This window comes from Onychomys torridus, chromosome 3 (genome assembly GCF_903995425.1).
Source record: "Onychomys torridus chromosome 3, mOncTor1.1, whole genome shotgun sequence".
Lineage (NCBI taxonomy): Eukaryota > Metazoa > Chordata > Mammalia > Rodentia > Cricetidae > Onychomys > Onychomys torridus.
The window spans coordinates 10468688-10488468 of NC_050445.1; the positions used below are offsets into that span (position 1 = coordinate 10468688).

At 39.2% G+C, this 19781-nt stretch overlaps 1 protein-coding gene across 1 annotated transcript in view; it reads left to right on the plus strand.

Annotated features, from left to right (window-relative positions):
• Positions 1 to 19781, plus strand: part of Tax1bp1 (Tax1 binding protein 1) — a 65290-nt gene that overhangs the window by 15426 nt on the left and 30083 nt on the right. The window contains exons 3-8 of the mRNA XM_036181667.1: positions 1760 to 1862; positions 9342 to 9529; positions 13216 to 13374; positions 16281 to 16429; positions 16512 to 16602; positions 19169 to 19354. Coding sequence (XP_036037560.1) covers positions 1760 to 1862; positions 9342 to 9529; positions 13216 to 13374; positions 16281 to 16429; positions 16512 to 16602; positions 19169 to 19354 — 876 coding nt within the window. The remainder of the gene's footprint in view (positions 1 to 1759; positions 1863 to 9341; positions 9530 to 13215; positions 13375 to 16280; positions 16430 to 16511; positions 16603 to 19168; positions 19355 to 19781) is intronic.

Sequence of the window (19781 nt, forward strand, 5' to 3'; positions counted from 1 at the left end):
ACTCTTCCCCGACCCCCTCACTTGTGCCTACTGAGGGAAAAGAAAAGACCCTTGTGTTTGTTAGAGAACAGTTCTTTTGGTTTGCAGTGGAGCTATTCTTGAACTTTAGCTCACCTGGAGTACTTATGCACTATTAAATCGATGGTTGCCATGGGGTGGAGTATGGGCTGTTTATTCTCCTTGATATTACTTCACTTTTATTTAGCAAAAGCTACTTTTTCATACATTTTGTATTTTTCTCAGTGCAGACAAAAGATTTTTTTTTTTCTGTCCTTTATCAAGTAGTTTTCTCAGGAATTAAATACTCATAGTGCCAGTGTTGGAGAGGAAAAAGGTGGAGTTTCAGAAGGTATGAAGAGGGCGCTCTGTTTTGCCAGGAAAGTAGTGAAGAGAACATCAGTGGTTGAGAGCTTTGAACTTTAAGCTCAGACTTGATTAGCTCACGCTAATGGCACACAGCTCAGTAAACTGAGGACGTGGGGCTGGTGAGGATAGCTCAGAAGGGAACACCGAGGGAGGCAGCCACGGTTCAGTCCCCAGCAAGAAAGTTGTCTTGTGGGATGTGTGCACAAGTGCATTGTACACAAACACACACACACACACACACACACACACACACACTAAAGAGAGTCTAGGAAAATCATAGAGTATATAATCTAAGGCTGTGTTGAATGTAAAGTTTTATGTAATGTTGCTAAGAGTGTACTTGCTTTAAACTCATCTCTAATATTTAGTATTTAACACAGTATAATTTGTTTGGAAAACCGTTTGAAATCTATAGTGTATATATTTAAGCTGGAAATAGTGCATCTGTTTTAATTTTAATTATTGTATGTTTATCGTGTGTGTTATTGGCTTATGTAAAGACATGTCTCATGAGTGTACAGTGTGCTTTGAACATCTTTTCTTGCATACCTCCAAGGTGAAAATATGTTGTTAGAAGGTGAAGTGTAGATGATCTCTTAGAATGTAAATACTCCCCCCACCCAAAATTTACAAATTGCTTTCAGGCAAAACTTGTCAAAGATGAGAGATAGTGGATTTAAGTTACAGGAGAGTGTCTACATTAAAAAAGAAAGGAAAACAACAACAATAACACTCCAAACAGACCCTAAATATGAGGTATAAAACAATAAGTTATTAAAAGTATACAATGTGGGGGCTGGGAAGATGGCTTAATCAGTAAATTGCCATAAGGACCTGAATTTGGATCCCCAGCACCCATATCATAAAGCTGGGTCTACATGTCTAATCCCTACATTGGGCAGGCAGAGACAAAAGGATCTCTCGGGTTTGCTGACCAGCTAGTCTAGCCAAATTGGTTAGCTCCAGGCTCAGTGAGAGATCTTGTCTCATAAAACAAGGTAGAGAGCAATTGAGGAAATAGGCAACATTGACCTCTGGCATTTCCATGCATATACATGTACTTGTGCACACGAAACACGCAAACAAAAATCTGCAATATATAGTGATGTAAATATTTTAAATAAAACAAAAGACTTTGTATTTGATCATGTATGTGTATAGATTGTCTTGGAGAAATTAGGTAGCACTTTGCATTTGAATAATAATAGAGACTTCATTCAGTTTGTGTAAATTGCAGTTTTAGGTCACAGTTTAATAAGTCATAATTGAACATGTCTGTTAACTAAGATTTGTAAACACTAAATGCATATTTTAATTTTAGGATGTAATACAAATGCTGTATCTAGCTAATATTAAGATATTTACTCAGATCTCTTCAATTTTTCTCCTTTAGGTTGGATGGAGTACTGCTCGTGATTATTACACGTTTTTATGGTCTCCTATGCCTGAACACTATGTGGAAGGATCAACAGTCAATTGTGTACTAGCATTTCAAGGTAAGAACTAAAAACTGAAGGACTTGATAGAGCTAGCTGTCTGTATTGTAGTTATCTGTTTCAGGCATGTCTAAATGACTGTATTTGTTGAATAAAAGTCAGATGAATGTAAATATCAAATGTAGATAGAGCACATGATGTTTGTTTTGTTTTGGTTTTGGTTTTTTGAGACAGGGTTTCTCCATGTATCTTTGCGCCTTTCCTGGGACTCACTTGGTAGCCCAGGCTGGCCTCGAACTCACAGAGATCTGCCTGGCTCTGCCTCCTGAGTGCTGGGATTAAAGGCGTGCGCCACCACTGCCCGGCTTTTTTTTTTTTTTTTTTTTTTTTTTTTTTAATTCTTCAGCCGAGACAGTGAGATGGTTTATTGAACACGAGTTACACTTGGCCACAAGTGAGAACAGAACTAGTCCAGTATGCCATCGGTCCAGGGCGGAGGGCCAGCGGGACTGCTTTGGTTGTAATGAACGTAAAGTCTCTCAGGTGGTCTCTGCAAGCCAATGGTGATATTCTAGTCCATCAAGGCTTCTAGCGATAGTAGCACACAGTCCAATGACTTGTACCAAAGTCCCAGCCTTCAGCAGCCCTTGCTTCTGCTCCTCCAGCCTCATGGGTGCACAAACCTAGTTTATTGGACCTCTGCCTCATCTTTACCTCTTGAGCTTCAGCCTGCGCATGTGCTTCTTCCTCAGCTTCGCTCTCATGGCGCAGGAGCTCCAAGGAAGATGGTGCTAAGGCCAAGAGCACATGATGTTTTCATAGCTACTCAGGACACTTTTCTTTTTTAATGAAGCAGACTTGGAATTTCTTAAGAAAATGTTTTGATACATGTCTTAGTTAGGGTTACTATTGCTGTGAAGAGACACCATGACCACAACAACTCCTATAAAGAAAACATTTAATTGTTGTGGCTTGCTTACAGTTCAGAGGTCCAGTCCATCATGGCGGAGAGCCTGGTGGCATGTAGGCAGGCATGGTGTTGGAGAAATAGCCAAGTGACCTACATCGTGCAAGCAACAGGAAGTCGACTATAACTGTCACACTTTGAGAAAAAGAGACCTCAGAGCCCACCCCCACAGTGACACTTCCTCCAAGAAGGCCACGCCTGTAGTGCCGCTCCCTTTGGGACCATCTTCTTTCAAACCACCACACTACAGATTTATGTGTAAGCATTAAGAAGGGAAGGCAGTCAAGTAAGAGGACAGAGTACGTGTCCTCACACAAAAGCCGAGGACTGATTGCATGTCTAGGACCAAATATCAGCCAAGGCTGAAGTTGATGTTGCCACAGTGCTCATTCATGCTTTCAAAAGAGCTTTTCATTTATTCCAGCTTTTGATTTGCCACTTGGGTCTGTGAGGGCATAAACCTAATGTGCCCTTGTTGTGAGGGTGTTCTCTCCCTCTTCCTGGCTCCTTTGGGATTAATTGTGCACAGAAATGTGTATCCATGGCTTTAGCAAGTCCACTATTGTGTTTACTAGCAGTCCTTAGGAGGAAAGAATATGACTTTATTTGATGCACCAAGAAACAGTTGCTGAGAGATTTTCATCGTGGGTCCTTAGGCCATTGTTTATTTCTAGGTAAGAATAAACAGTTTTATTGTGCTATGATTGCACTTTAGGTCACTATGGATAATGAGCATGTACTATATGTCTCAAAAGATAGAATAAAATGACACTGTCTTTTTCTATTGCTGTACTAAGACATTGTGACCAAGGCAACTTATAGAAGAGTTTATTCTAGGGGCTTACAGTTTCAGAGAGAGAGAGAGAGAGAGCGAGAGAGCGCGAGCGCCCATGACCATCATGGTGTATAGCGTGACAGCAGACATGGCACTGCAGCAGTAGCTGAAAGCTTATATCCACAAGGCAGAGTGAGCTAGCTGGGAATGGCAGGACCTTTGAAACCTTAAAGAATACCTCCAGTGACACACCTCCTCCAATAAGGTCACCTCTCCTAATCCTTCCCAAACAGTTCCACCAACTGAAGACCCAAGCATGCATATATATGAGCATACAGGGGCCATATTGATTCAAACTACCATAGCCACACACACATGCATATATATTTGTATATATACATGTATACACACATATGCACAGAAGGGGAGAGAAAGAGTAAGTGTCAGGTTCTGGATGTAGCCAAGGCTAGCCATGGACTTGTGATCCTCCTGCTTAGCCTCCTGGGTACTGCTGGGATTTATAGGCGTGTACCACCATGCCCAGCTAAGCTGGAACCCAGGTAAAAATGCCATGGCATGGGCCTGTAATCCTAGAACTTCACTGTTTAATGGGAAGTGGATACAGGAGAATCGGTGAGAAACTTGAGACCTGCCTCTAAAAAGCAAAGTGGAAGAAGAAACCAACTCAAAACACACATACACAGGCCCACAAAGTACAACATTTGTAGTAGTAATAAAGATAAGGCTTAAGTTATCAAAATGTTACTTAGGGGCTGGGAGTATTGCCTAATGGTGCTGTACTTAGCATGCACAAGGCCCTGGGTTCAGTGCTCCACACCTGCCATCAGCCAGAAACATGTTTATGTCTGTAGTTTATTTTTCCATATGTAGACTTTAAAAACAATTCTATACAACATTTTAGTTTCTGAAATTTTTTGGTTTTTCGAAACAGGGTTTCTCTGTGTGGCTTTGCGTCTTTCCTGGAACTCACTTTGGAGACCAGGCTGGCCTCCAACTCACAGAGATCCACCTGCCTCTGCCTACCGAGTGCTGGGATTAAAGGCGTGCGCCACCACTGCCCAGCATCTGAAATGTTATTTTTGAAGATTTATTTATTCATGTATTTTATGTATATGAGTGCTCTATCTTCATGCACACCAGAAGAGGAAATCAAATCCCATTGTAGATGCTTGTGAGCCACCATGTGGTTGCTAGGAATTGAACTAAGGACCTCTGGAAGAGCATTCAAGTCCTCTTAACAGCTGAACCATCTCTCCAGCCCCTGTATATGGACCTAGCCACCCCTCCATCTCCCTACCACTGTTGCCACAAGCATTCAGTCCCTATTCCTGCACCTCCTACTTCGAGCTCTGGTGGCTAGTAATCTGCTTTTTGTCTCTATGAATTTACCTAATTTAGACTTTATTCTTTAGTCTCAAGGGCCTAATACATGCTAGGCAAGTGCTCTACCACAGAGCTGCAGCCCCAGTCCTGCTTTGGACATTGTATGAATGTAATTCTGTGAATATAATTTCATGGCATTTTGAGTTGCTTCTTTCTTTCCCATAATGTTTTGTAAGTTCATCTATGTTGTAGCATGCACGAAATCTCCAGTCCTTTTCATGGAAGAATAATAATTGTATAGACATACCACACTTTGTTCAATCCTCAGTTGGTGAACATCTGGGATATTTCTGCCTTGAGGCTACCATGAGCAATGCTCCTGTGGATATTGTTATTCAGGTCTTTGTGTGGACACATGTTCATTTCTTCTGGGTGGATGCCCAGGAGTGGAACTGCTGAGTCATATGGTAACTCTGATATTTTTGAAGAAGCATCATAATACTTGTCTTTTGTGAACAGAACTTCAGCCTGGTTTTCTTAACTCCTTAGCACTTTATGGCTTGCACTTGAAATCACCATTGAAACAGTATATGAACTTTTTTAGGTGATCAAATTTAAACATGTGCCAGAGCTCGTTTTGTTACATGAAAGTTTTTTCTTTAAAGATGTAGATTTATTTCTGTTCATCTGTTGTTGTTGTTGTTTTCCCGAAACAGGGTTTCTCTGTAGACCTGCCTGTCTTAGGACTCACTCTTTAGACCAGGCTGGCCTCAAATTCACAGAGATCCACCTGCCCGATGTGTGCCAGCACTGCCTGGCCCTCTATCTTTATTGTGAATGTTTTTCTTAAAAATTAACTTACTGGATTTGTTCTAGTGACTAATGCATTTATTAGTGACCTAGCCAAGCATGCAAGAACATCCAGTTTATTTGTCTATACCTGAAGACATTTTCCTGCGGGCTGAGCACAGAAACAACAAGCTTGACTAATTCAGTAGTGTTTTTAGTTTGAATTTGATGTGTATTTTACTGAACACTGATGTTATATTACAGATTGACTGGTTTTACTTGTTTGTGCTTTAGTTTCTAAACAAATAGTCTTAAATTGTAGCACTGACTGAATACATTTATTTGAAATACATTTAAAGCAGATCATTTTAGGTTTTTAAGTAGCATACAAGAATATCATCTATATTGTAGGGATTTCTTTAAATTTTTTTTATAAAAAATCATTAAACTGTGTCTATCTACCTGTCTGTGTGTTGAAAGTTCAGGTCAGAGGACAGCTTACAGGAATTGATTCCCTCCTAGTATATGGGCATTGGGATTGAACTCAGGTTGCCAGGTTGGTTGTCAGGTTTGGTGGATAATGCCTTTACCAACAGAGCCATGATTCTGGCCTTTTATTTTTGTTTTAAAGGTTGATTTTATTTTCTGTGTATGGATGTTGTGCTTGCATATAGGTCTGTGAATCTAGGTGAGTGGTTGGTATCCACAGAGGCTACAAGAAGGTATTGGATCTCCTCTAACTGGAGTTAGAGATAATTGTGAGCCACCATGTGGGGGCTGGGAACTGAGCCTGTGTTCTTTGCAAGAGCAGCAAGTGCATTTAGCCAGTTGCTGAGTTGCAATAATTTTAATTAAAGCACACCCTTTGCTCAGGTAATAGCAGTGTTTCCACCCATGCTCTGTTCCTGCTGTTAGAGCCAACCCTAACCTCATATGGTATATATTTGTCAAATCTTAATCTCCTTGGTTTCTTGTCATCCCTGAGGAATGCTCTTGAGCATGTCTCCTTTGGGATTAGTTTGCTATTTTCTCATGGTAAGATCGAGATTATACATTTTGAGGGGAAGAGTGTCATAGAAGCAATATACCTTTCACAGTGCATTGTGTTTGGGAGTGTGTTCATCTGCTGGTGTTCATCTGATCACTGATGCCATTGAGGCTCTGCTACCTTAAAAAAGTTAGTAGTTTTTACTTTGTAATATAACAGTGTTATGGAGTGAGCTACTTTAAAACTATGAAAATACCTTGCTTCTCTTTTTTTTGAAACATCAGCCACAAATTTCAATATTCCTCAGTACATTTTGTTTATAATTGTGATGTTTATACATATAATTTGTATCTTAGTTGAAATTATTGTGTTAGAGTTATCCTTTTCCATGAACTCATTTTCTTCTAAGAAATAAAGCCTGGTATTATTTTTAAAGATTGTACTTTTTAAAGTAGTAAAGTTTTTGTTGTTGAGATTGTTCTGGCTTTGGCCCTTAGAAGGGCCTTCAGGTTGAGTTGCCTTTTTTTGTTTTTGTTTTTTTTTGAGGCAGGTCTTTACCCTCCCCCCCCCCCCCCCAGCTGAGGACCAAACCCAGGGCCTTGTGCTTGGTAGGCAAGTGCTCTGTGCTCTATCACTGAGATAAACCCCTAACCCAACTTTTTTTTTCTTTTTCTTTTTCTTTTTCTTTTTTTGAGACAGAGTTTCTCTGTATAGTTTTGGTGCATGTCCTGGGTCTTGCACTGTAGACCAGGCTGGCCTCAAACTCACAGAGATCTGCCTAGCTCTGCCTCCTTAGTGCTGGGATTAAAGGTGTGAGCCACCACCACCCGGCTCAAGACAGGGTTTCTCTGTGTAGTTTTGGTGCCTTTTCTGGATCTTGCTCTGTAGACCAGGCTGGCCTCGAACTCACAGAGATCCACCTAACTCTGCCTCCCGAGGGATGAGATTAAAGGTGTGTGCCACTACTGCCCAGCTCAAATTTGTTTTTGAGGGCCAGCAAGATGACTGAGCAGGTAAAGAAGGCTGATGGTTGAGTTTGCTCCCTGGGACCCACACTGTGGGAGGAGAGGAGGGACCCCTGGAAGTGGTCCTCTGACCACCATGTGCTCTCCTTGGCATGCTTATGTACGAGTGCACACACATCCACACAAAAGAAATATATAAATGCAATTTTAAAATTCAAATGTGTTTTAAGGGCTACTTATTGCTCACTAAGTACCACAAAAAGTTTTCTGGTTTGCCTTGTATTTGCCTTCTGTTTCTAAGAAGAAAAGCCACTTATTTTTTAAAATAGTTAAAATCAAGTGATTAAATTAGGTTTCATAATAAGGAATCTAAAAATTTTTAGGTATAGATTTTAGATTTTGGGGTAGTTCCTAAGTGAATGTACTCATCTTTATGTACTCAGGGATTATATTCTTCCTTTGTGTAAGTCATTGTGATTATAGGAGTCATTCATGTATCTTCTATATTCACTTAAATATGCATTTGCCCCTTGGTGTGTACATCTATACATGTTCTTAATGTTTTGGAGATCTCAGGTCTCACATGTCAGCGTGGTGGCACATGGGAGTATTTTCCAGCTATATGGGAGGCCAGTGCAGAAGGATTATAAGTTTGAAACCATGTCTTGACATAAACTTTTTTTTGAAGGCTTTAGGATGTAAAGCACTTGGCTTAGCTTGAGTGAGGCCCAGGTTCAATTTCCAATACTCCTTAGCTTCCATACTCCCAAAGGCATGTACTTTGTGAGTAGTAGGGTATAGAATTGAAAGCTTTTTTAGAAAAACTTTGTGTTATATTTAAAGAGATGAAGATTAATTTTGAATTAGGACAGTCTAGCAAAATTTAAAGTGGAGGGTAACAAATTGAAAAAGAAGAAACTAAGTATCGAACATGGTATTTTTCATATAGTAATGTTATAAATGCATTATCTGTGCAGCTTAAAGAACTTAGATGGCTTCATTCATATCCTAAATAAAGCTCTAAAGTTGCAAGTCTTATTTTTTTCTTGTGCAGCACCAATGGGCTTTATCATCTTTTTTTGCCTTTACACAGTTCACATATGTAGCATATTCCTATAGTTAATATTTCTTTTTTACATCAACGAATGTCAAATTGGAGGGACTTCCCTTACTTCTCCATCCAGCCTCTTTCTCATTTTGAAGTACATACAGACTTGGCTCTGGAGCTTTGAGTTGATTTTGCCATAGTTAAAAGATATAGGGGGACAGGCTGTGAGAGATGGCTCAGTGGTTAAGCACACTGGCTGGTCTTGCAGAGGACCCAGATTCAGTCTACAGTACCCTTGTGTCAACTCACAACCATCTGTGTAACTTCAAGCCCTGTGTATCTGGTGCCTCCTTCTTCCTCTGCAGGGACCATGAAAGCAGGTGGTACACAGACATATTCACAGACAATACACCCGTACACGTCAATTAAAAATTACTAAGAAAAAGATAAAGGGAGAATGGGTATGTATGCTTATATCTAAGAGATAAAACCTTGGAGTATGTTTGAGAAGAAAGAGTATTTGGAACTGATAAATTTGTGAATAGGAAAGACTCATTCTAGATATATTCAGACTAATAGTATGGAGGAAGAGATGGAAAGTATTGTGAAGTAAATAAACTTTTTATAATAGCAAGTTTAATCATTTTTTTGCCCACCTCTTAGGATATTACCTTCCAAATGACGATGGAGAATTTTATCAGTTCTGTTACGTCACCCATAAGGGTGAAATTCGTGGAGCAAGCACTCCTTTCCAGTTCCGAGCGGCTTCTCCAGTTGAAGAGCTGCTCACTATGGAAGATGAAGGAAGTTCTGACATGTTGGTGGTGACCACAAAAGCTGGCCTTCTGGAGGTGAGCACGTACACGGAGGCATTAGACGCGAATGTATGTGTAGAGGCCAGAAGTCAGTGCTGACTGTCTTCCTCAGTCTCTCACCCTTGCTTTTTGAGATGGGGGTTCTCCTTGAGCTTTGAGTTTGCCATCTGGGCTAGATTAGCTGGCAGGGCTAGTCTTTTGGTCAACTTCTTTTGTGGTTCCGTTGTGGTAGGCCTTGTCAGATGAATAACAAGGAGAGTCCTAATTTAGGGCCTAAGGTGCCCTGTGCACAGTAACTAGTGTAGTGGGACAGCCTTGGAGCGCTCTTAGACCAGGGCTCATACCCTGTTCCCCACCCTGGGCTTTCTCCTTCAGGTGCCCTAGTCTGTAGGATGGCTGAGTTGTCCATTTCGATGGAACTGGCCAAGTGCAGGGAAGCAGCGCATCTAGCTATCATCTCATTGGGAAACTGAATGGTGTGGGTCACTGGCCTAAACGTGCCATACATTTTGCATTTTAGTAATTAGGAAGTGAGAAAAAGTGTGTTTTAAGATCACATTTTCTACTTTACATCTGAAAGCTAGACTGCTGTTTGAAATAATGTGATTAATTGTATTTAGTCCTTTTATTGTAAAAATAGCATTTTAGATTGGTTCACTATATTTTTTGTTAATTACAATTACGTCTATTTTTATATTGCTAGTGATTGGGTTTTCTTTATGGACAGATATTTAAAAGCAGATATTTTATGCTTTTTATTTTTCTTTGTTTACCTTTAAGAATTGAGGCTAGAAAAGGCAAGGCAAGAGTTTACACTGTTATACACTGTCTGTCATGCTCTCCTGAGACAGTCCATTCAGGAGTTAGAAGGAGCCGGCCACCTTTTACTGTGAATTCTTCCATCTCTATCCTTCCTTGTCTTAGAAATTCCTCTCTTATCTAAATAAGAAATGCAACTTTTATAGGGTGACTGAGACATTTCATAGTGACGACTGCCTCAGATCAGAGTCTTAGCCTGGTATTTGAATGCTAGGCAGAGATATTGGAATAAACTCTGTTCCTAGGAATGCAGTTAGCATTAATATGTGGTTTTGAATACTTGACAGACCACCCTTATCTGAAGCCCTGCCACGTGATGGACATTCCATGTCTCTGGAGAGTTTTCTGTAATTGGGACACAGCCCAGTTACATGCACTTTTTCTTTGCTCCGCAAATGCTGTGTTATAAAGAAAATTTGAATTGCTGCCTCTTGGGAAATGTTTTTGAGATAAAATGGTTTTGTTTTCTCACAAGTCCTTCATTCATTGATGTCTTCAATGATTTTATGAACACTGTACATTAAAAGTGATTAATGAGAAATAGTCTTAGAACTTGTGAACCTGGGTTGGATAATAGACCCCCCCCCAAAAAAAAAAAGATTTTTAGGGATCATAAGGGGTGTTTGACCAAGGGATATCTATTGCATGATAAATTATCCTAATTTTCTGCGCTCAATCACAGGAGTGGTTAAAAAGGAGACTGCACTGATTATTATTAGAGGTGCTTGCTCTGAGGTACTTAGGGGTGGAGTGTCCATAATTTTGTTTTGGATGGTTTAGCAAAATAAAGCAAAATTACATAGACTATGATATAATATAAACCAGATGTGGTGGCACACTACATCTATATTCATAGCATTTGGGAAGCAAGAGCAGGAGACAGAGTTTTCGGCCAGCCTGTTTGTTAAACCTCTCCCACAGAATGAAATGGGAAATGAATACGGTAGCACACTGATGAGTGAATTGAGGAGTATATGTGTTCTTAAAAAGATTTCAAAATAGAGATTTGGGAGCAGAAAATAGATTTATATATAGTTTTTTGTTTCCTGTCTAAATACTAACTAGACTTGACCCTGCTTAGCTTCCAGATCAGAAGAGATCTGGCACGTTCAGATGGTATGGCTGTAGACAATTTGTGTACTTAAAGGAAAAGAGAAAAAAAAAACAACAAGAAAGGAAACAAAAAGCTGTATTAGGGGTTAAATCTTGACCTTGATGCATGTCAGGCAAATACTTTTTGTTGAACTTTATCTACAGACCTAGATTTATGTTCATTTTATTGTATTAGGTGAAGATGATCATCATTTCTAATCCAGAAAGTTTTGAGTGGATTTAATGCCAAGTTAATGATGGTATTAACCCGCAGGATTCATAAACTTGCTTGGTCTTAATTTTTCATTGGATATCATTTATTACAAGTTAATTTTCAATAGGTATAAATATTAAAAATTGAGTAATTAAACTTTTACATCTTTATTCTTTGAAAGTTTCGTACATTTATGTAATACATTTTGGTCAAATCCATCCACCACCATCTTTCTTCAGTTCTCCTTAGCAACCTTCCTCATCGGCCTTTCCACTTTGAGAACATTTATTCTGTGCATTTTGATGTGTGTTGCTGCAAAAAGAAAAAATATTCTAAAGGATTTTTAGCAGTTCTGCTTTCCTGAGTTATTTTAGATTTTAGTCACTTATTTTTGTTTGTTTTTTGTTTTTTTGTTTTTCGAGATAGGGTTTCTCTATGTAGCTTTGTTCTTTTCCTGGAAAGCTTTATGTGGGGTCTATTGGGGAAAAACATTTATCAGCTAAACACTTCTTTTAGAAATTCTTAACTGAATCTCTATTTTCCTCTGGTTAGAAGCAAAGACTTCTTTTTATAAGAAAAATGCTAACCATCTTATGACCTGTTAGGTCCTTTACTTTAGGTTTTGTTTGGTGGTTCCTGCTGGAGTTCAGATTTTCCTAAATTGAGTAGTTAGCAGCATTTCCATAAGAACCAGCTGGAGTTGGTATATTAGTGTAGTCTTAATCTTCAAATTTGCATTTTTACTTAAAACAGTTATGGGGTGGGGGCTGTTTCTGCAGATACCAGGGCTGGCGGAGTAATAGTCTACATGAGGCAAGAAGGAAAAACAATTCAGTGAGACTCAGTAGCCCATGTTGGCTTAAAATTCTAGAGTCTGACATCGGGCAGTTTAATTTAGGCATATTTAAGTACAGTGCCATTTTGGAAAAAAATTTCCTGGTAATAATTATCTCAATCCCGTATGTATAATAAAGCATAAGGTATGACTACATTGAAACTCTTTTGCAAAGTACATATGGCCTCTTTCATAAAGATAGGTTCTGTAACTTAGGGGCCTAGGGGAGCTCATGTGGTCTCATTCATACAGATAGCTTAGAGGTGACCAGGCTATAAGTACAGGTGACAGCTCCCCTAAGGGTAGGTTCTATTGACTGAGAAGCAGGTCTAAAGATAAAGGTCTAGGGAGGAAGAGGCAGGAATAAACATAATAAATAGTCTGGGAGATTGAGGTGTAGCCTGGCCTATAGGATAGCACAGGTCACCAGGCTATTAACTACATCTACTCCCAGCCTTCTGTCTGGGAAGTAGGTATGCATCTCTTTGTTAAAGAGACAATCCTGCTTGTTTAATTAACATTCCTGGTTTCCCTAGTGCTTATCTGTGAGCACAAGGACTTTGTGCCCTCTACATAATTGGCTTTATGTTTGTATATGTATTGCACACACATTGTGAATCTTTCTAACAGAAGGCTAACAGGCTGAATGATAGGCAGTAGGTAGAATGTAAAAATTTGTGAATTCACTTTTTAAAAGTAGGAAACTAAAATTGTAATATTTTATGATAAAAACTAATTTATTTGAGGTTTTTTTTAAAATAGCTGAAAATTGAGAAGATCATGAAAGAAAAAGAAGAATTGGTAAAGTTGATTGCTGTTCTTGAAAAAGAAACAGCACAGCTTCGAGAACAAGTTGGAAGAATGGAGAGAGAACTGAGCCATGAAAAAGGGCGATGTGAGCAGCTGCAGGCTGAGCAGAAGGTTTGTTACACCACGATTGAAGTCAGGTCTTGAGGAAAATAGAAATAAATGTGTCTGTTTTATTTTTTTGTGTGTATGGTGTTTTGTCTGCATGTATGTCACTAGGTAGGCACCATGTACATGCCTGGTGCTCTTGGCGGTCAGAATTGAGGATCCAGTCCTCTGGGTGCTAGGAATAGATGAGTCTTCTGCAAGAGCAGCAAGTGCTCTTGATCATGGAGTCACCTCTCCAGCCCCAAGAATGTCAGTTCCCGTTGATCATCTTCCACAACCTCTTTTACATTTAAGAATAATTAAAATACTCTTGAGATTTTTTTTTTTTTTTTTTGGTACCAGGCTTGTTGATGTGCTTCTCAGACTTCTTTGTTTTTCTTACTATGTAATCCAGCCCTTGAACTCTTGGAAATAATCTTTTGCCTTTCCAGTACTAAGATTACAGGCATCAACAACCACACCGGGCTTCTTAAAACCATTTCTCAGTATTTTACATCTAATTCTGCATTTGCTAGAGTTGAGGAGGAATGTGGGATGTGAAAAATTCACATAAGGATAGTAAACACTGAATGAATAGAAGCTGCCATGAAGAAGTTAAAATTGCTCCTCAGAAGCCATAATTGAGCTAGGCATGGTGTAACACACCTTAGATCTCAACACTCAGTGAGCCAGGAAGACTGAGTTCAAGACCAAGTTCACAACAGCATAGGTCTCACAGTAAGAGCCTCACCCACACAGCAGCAGAAACAAGGTAGAACTCAGTAACCTGAGTAAAGTTCCTAATGTGAGAAAGACTGTAAATTATCCTCCAAATAAAACAAGACAAAACCAAAAACCCTATGTAGTTAAAATGAACAATATTTCTTGAGCAAAGAAAAATGACTATGTAGAAAACTAGATTTGAGTTTAAAACTGAAAACTATAGAAAAAATGCAGTCACATGGTCATGGGTTATATAATAACTCACAAAAGTAATTTTTAGTTATCAAAAAAAACCCCAAAGATTATGATTTTTATGATCACAATCTCAGTATTACATCCAGTTGGTTAGCCTCGTGCCTATGGCCAGGATTGAAGCTTTCTTTCCATTGTGAATTTCTTTTATTGTTCTCTGGCCAACAAGGCCTGCTCTTAGTAATTATTTATTCAGTTTTTAGTCAATGATTCTTAGTCCCTTCCCACCTGCTGCCTTTTCCTCTTCCATCTTTTTCTCTGAGATAGGGTCCCTTATGTAAACCAGGCTGACCTCAGGCTTGCTTATCTTACCTCAGCCTCCTGAGTGTTGCCATCTCAGGTCTATGCTGTCATACACAGCTTTTGGGAAATGAAAATACTTAACCAAATTTTTTGGTGTATAGTTTTCCATAGCAGCACCTTTGTATACTTTGTTATACTAGACACAAAATTTTATCTATTAGCAAGGGGTGAAACTTAGAGGGCACATTTGTCATAATTCATGTGGTGAAGGTATTTTAAGCTTTAAAGTAGTATCTGTTTAAAGTAGAAAGTTCTATTTTTATCTTTTGTTTTAGTCTTTTCGAATGAATCCCACTGCAGAGAATGTTAGGTGCAGTGGTTTAGATATATAGGCATGTTTTATAGTTCTTGGATGGGCACTTAGTGATATATACTGGAATGGGTGTTAACCTTGATAGTGTCATATGAGACCAGAATGACTGTCACTGACATAATAAAAGTAAGATGTCAAAAACAAAAGTGAATTAATTAGAATTTTTTAATTTAATTTTTTTTGCCTGCCCTCTGGTGGAGAAGTTAGTGAAGTCAAAAAAGAGCGCATGAAAAGCAAAGACGGGAAATATATGTTAATAATTGATATACTAATAGTTCAGGCTGGACATGGTAGTGCACGCCTATGATCTCAGCACATGGTAGCTGAGGTAGGAGTATCAGAAGTTCAAAGTCAGCCTCAGCTACATGGCATTCTTTCAGAACAAAAACTTGGGAGCTAGAAAAATGGCTTAGTGGTTAAATGAATTTGTTCTTCAATCATAAGGACCAGGGTACAGATTCCAGAACCCACATAAAGAGCTGGGCATCACTGTAAAAGCCTGTAACCCCAGTTTCAAGCTGGGCAGAGAAAGGAGGAATACTGGGGATTCCTGGCATCCAGCCTGATGAAGAAAATGCTCCAGGCTCAGGGAGAGACTCTGTTTCAAAAGACTAGGTAGTGAGTGATAAGAGAGACTCTGGTGCCCTTTTCTGGCCTTCCATAAGCATAGGCTTGCGTACCGACACTTACACATGTGTGTAGGTTCACATGGACGTACTATAGACTCATAAAAATACAAAACAAATTAAAAATAAAAACAAAGGTTGAGTGTATGAAAGTTTAACTTAAAATTTCAGGTTTATATTACAGTCTTGGATTATATAATTTGGAGGAATAAATGTAGGATGGAAATTGTAAGAATTCAAAGCTAGATGTAGTGGTATATGCCTGTAGTCCCACCACCCAAGAGATACATTGAAAACCTTTTTAAAAGCTTATTATTTGAGACAAGATCTCTCTTCATAGTCCTGGCTATCCTGGAACTCGCTCTGTAGACCAGGTTAGCTTCAGACTCACAGAGATCCTCCTGCTTCTGCTGCCTGAGTGCTGGGATTAAAGGTGTGCGCCACCACGCTGGACTTCTTTTTTTAAAGGAGAGGGTTCTGAAATACACACAATACTGCTTTTTTTGTGTTTGTTTCTTTGTTTTGGTTTTTCGAGACAAGGTTTCTCTGTGTAGCTTTGTAGTCTGTCCTGGAACTTGCTTTGTAGGCCAGGCTGGCCTTGAACTCACAGAGATCTGCTTGCCTCTGCCTCCGGAGTGCTGGAATTAAAGGCATGCATCATCACTGCCCAGCCACAATATTGTTTTACTGAAAAATACTTTATTGTTGTTTCTAAGGACCTTCTTGAAGTCTCACAAAGTTTGAGAATGGAAAATGAAGAGTTTAGGAAGAGATACAGTGATGCTACGTCTAAAGCTCACCAACTTGAAGAAGATATTGTGTCAGTGACACATAAAGCAATTGAAAAAGAAACTGAGCTGGACAGGTATGTCTGGCGCTTTAAAAAAGTGACTTCAATGATTAGCAAAGTTCTTGATGGTTTAATTTTTTTTTTCATCTTCACACAGTTTGAAGGATAAACTCAGGAAGGCACAGCATGAAAGAGAACAACTTGAATGTCAGCTGAAGACAGAAAGGGATGAGAAGGAGCTTTATAAGGTAAAGTGCCATTTCTATTATCTGTTCCTTTCTTACTCCAGTGGGCTTTTAGGGTTGGGAATTTGAGCAATTCAGCTGAGCTCCTGGTCACTTGTATCATTATAGTCAGGAGAATAATGGACTGTAGTCTGCTAAAGGCTTGCATGGAGCCTTGGAGAATATACTTTCATGGTTTTATAGTGAGGTCCTCATAGTTTTTATAAGGAGGCCCTTCAGCTATCTCTAGAAGGCCTCTTGCACGTCTCTTGATCATGGCAGTTGACTTTAGGGTGAGCAGTCCAAGATGGGAAGGAAGCAAGAGGAAATCATAACTACAATGCATATTGTCCCTAAAAGCTAGTGTTTAGAAAATATGCTGGTGTTTTAGATATATAGTAGGTACTGTATAATTAAAGAAGTTTAATGGTAGCAGGATAGTTGTTTATCAGAATTCATATAAAGTGTTTTCACCTTTTAAGAATATACATTTCTTCAGAGATGGTCATATTAAAAAATTTTTACATTTATTTGATGTGTGTATACGTGTGTATACACGAGTGTGGCCATGCAGAAGCCATGGTATGTGTGGAGGTCAGAGAACAACATAGAGGAGTCTGTTCTTTTTCCTGCCATATGGGGGTTGGGGATTGAGCACAGATGTCAGGCTCGGCCACAAGTGTCTGGATCCACTTTGCCAAGCCCTTGATCATACTTCAGATTAGCTTTTGAAAAAATTGTCAGAGATTACAGTTTTATAAAATACCTCCACTGCTTGTGAGTCTTATCTTTTTCTATCCTTTTAGAATGTTCTATCTTTTTAAAGCCTGCAATATGGACTAAGTTAGCTTAATCATGGGTGAAAATTGAGATTAATTTTCTTAAATATCTGAGAAACATTTCCTGTAGAAAGTTCGAAATTAATGGCTAAGTGTGTAAGGTACTTGCACTTAAGTGTGAGAACCTGAGTTCAGATCCCAAGAGTCCATAGAAAGCTGGACACAATGACAAGTGTTTTAATCAGGGTTTCTGTTGCTCTGAAGAGACACCATGACCATGGCAACTTTTACAAAGGGAAACATTTAGTTGGGGTGGCTCGCTTACAATTCAGAGGTTCAGTCTATTAACATGGCAGGAAGCAAGACAGCATGCAGCAGACATGGTGCTGGAGAGGTATCTGCCACATGTTGATTTGTAGGCAACAGGAAGTAGACTGTCTCACTGGACGTGGCTTGAGCGTATATGAGCCCACAAAGCCTGTCTTCACATGAGCATCACACTTCCTCCAACAAAACCCCACCTCCTAATGGTGCCACTCCCTTTGGGGCCATTTTCTTTCTGACCACCACAGCATGTGTCTAATCCCAGGTTAGTATAACGAGGAGGAAGGTGGAGATAAGAGAATCCCTGGAAGCTTGTGCGCCACCTAGCTTGATATAGTCAGTGGCTGACAAGAGACCCTATCTAATGAAGGTGGAAGACAGGATCCAACATCTGAGGATGTCCCCTGACCTTCACATGGGCACCATAGCATATGTGCTCTGTGACACCTATACACTCCAAACATGAATAGACATGCATATACAAAGATTTTTTAAAGGTTTGATATGAACATTTTAAATTGTTGGCCTCAAGTTGCTTTCATGAGCTGATAGTTATGAGAATTAGGTAGTGTTTTAGAAGTGATTTAGGCTGCAGAGATTTGGGCTGTTGACAGCTTCAGAGGACCAGAGATACATCTCCTCCCTAGGAACAGGAATTAGTCCTTTAGCTTCACTATGAAGAGTGAAATGCAAGCAGCAATTAATTTTCCTTTAGCACATAAAAAATTTGTGTGTGTATGCCCGTGTACATGTATGTCCATGCATGACATGAGTATATGATGTGTGTGGGGCTGGGAGGTATGCCACAGTTGACCTATGGAAGGCAGAGGGCAACTTTAGTCTCATGGAAAATAGACAGTATAGTAGTACTTCTTATAAGCAAAAAGTGGAATTGGACTGGAAACGGCCGAGTGGTTTAAGGTCCGTTTTACTGAGGACCAGAGTGTGGTTGCTAACACTCGCATTAGGTGGCTTATAACCACCCGTAACTCTGATACCTCGGGCCTTTGTGGGCCTCTAACATTTGTATGCACATATCCACAAACCTACATCTATACACACCATTAAAAGGAAGATACGTCTTTTTTAAAAAGTATAACTGTTTAAGATGTTTTGAATGTAGCCCATTTGGTTTTCAGAATTTTTTCACTCTAATTTCTGAATATGCCTGTAGCATGATGTTCCCCCACCCCCAAAAAACACCAAAATGTTTACATTTTAAAATAGAAAAGAAATGATTAAACTGATGGAAAAGTCTTTAGAGATCATGTAATATATGATTAGACATTAGAATTAATCACTATGGTAAGTGAAAACTTTCCAAAAGCTGTGTTCTGTCCCTGTATGCCGAGGTAGCCATTTTGCAGAACTTGGGTCTCCTGCCACCCAGTTTCTCCTTTGGCATTTTTGGATGAGAAGGAAATAATGGTATTTTAAGCTTTGACTAACTTGAATATTCTTGACAATTTCAAACACTGCTCTCACAGGTACATTTGAAGAATACAGAAATAGAAAATACCAAGCTTATGTCAGAGGTACAGACTTTAAAGAATTTAGATGGAAACAAAGAAAGCATGATTACCCAGTTCAAAGAAGAGATTGATAAACTGCAGTCATGTTTGGTTGAAAAGGAAAATTTGTCCAGGGCTCTCCTGCTTACAGCCTCAACTAAAGTAAGTACTTTAGAAAAATGTTGAAGATTGTGAAACTTATCTCTAGTATGATTGTTTTTACTCTTGTTTTATATTCTTCCCAGCTTTTTTTAAAATCCTCTTTCCTTTTTAATTAAGATTTATTTTATTTTTATTTATGTGTCTATGTGTGAAGCATGCAGGCACCTGTGGAGGCCTGAAGAAGCAGTTAGATTCCCTGGAGCTGGGGTAACTTAGCCTTGGAGCCATCTCTAATTCCTCAGTCATTTCTTTTGAAAGATTTTAAAAACACAACCAAGTTACTGAATGCCTCCTGCCTCCAGCTTCTAAGTACTGGGATTATAGGTGTCTATCACCTATCTGGGCTATTGCTTTATGTAGCGTGACATATCTGCTCTAGCATTGCATAGAGCTCGTCCTCATCTTTTCCAGTAGCTACATAGTATTG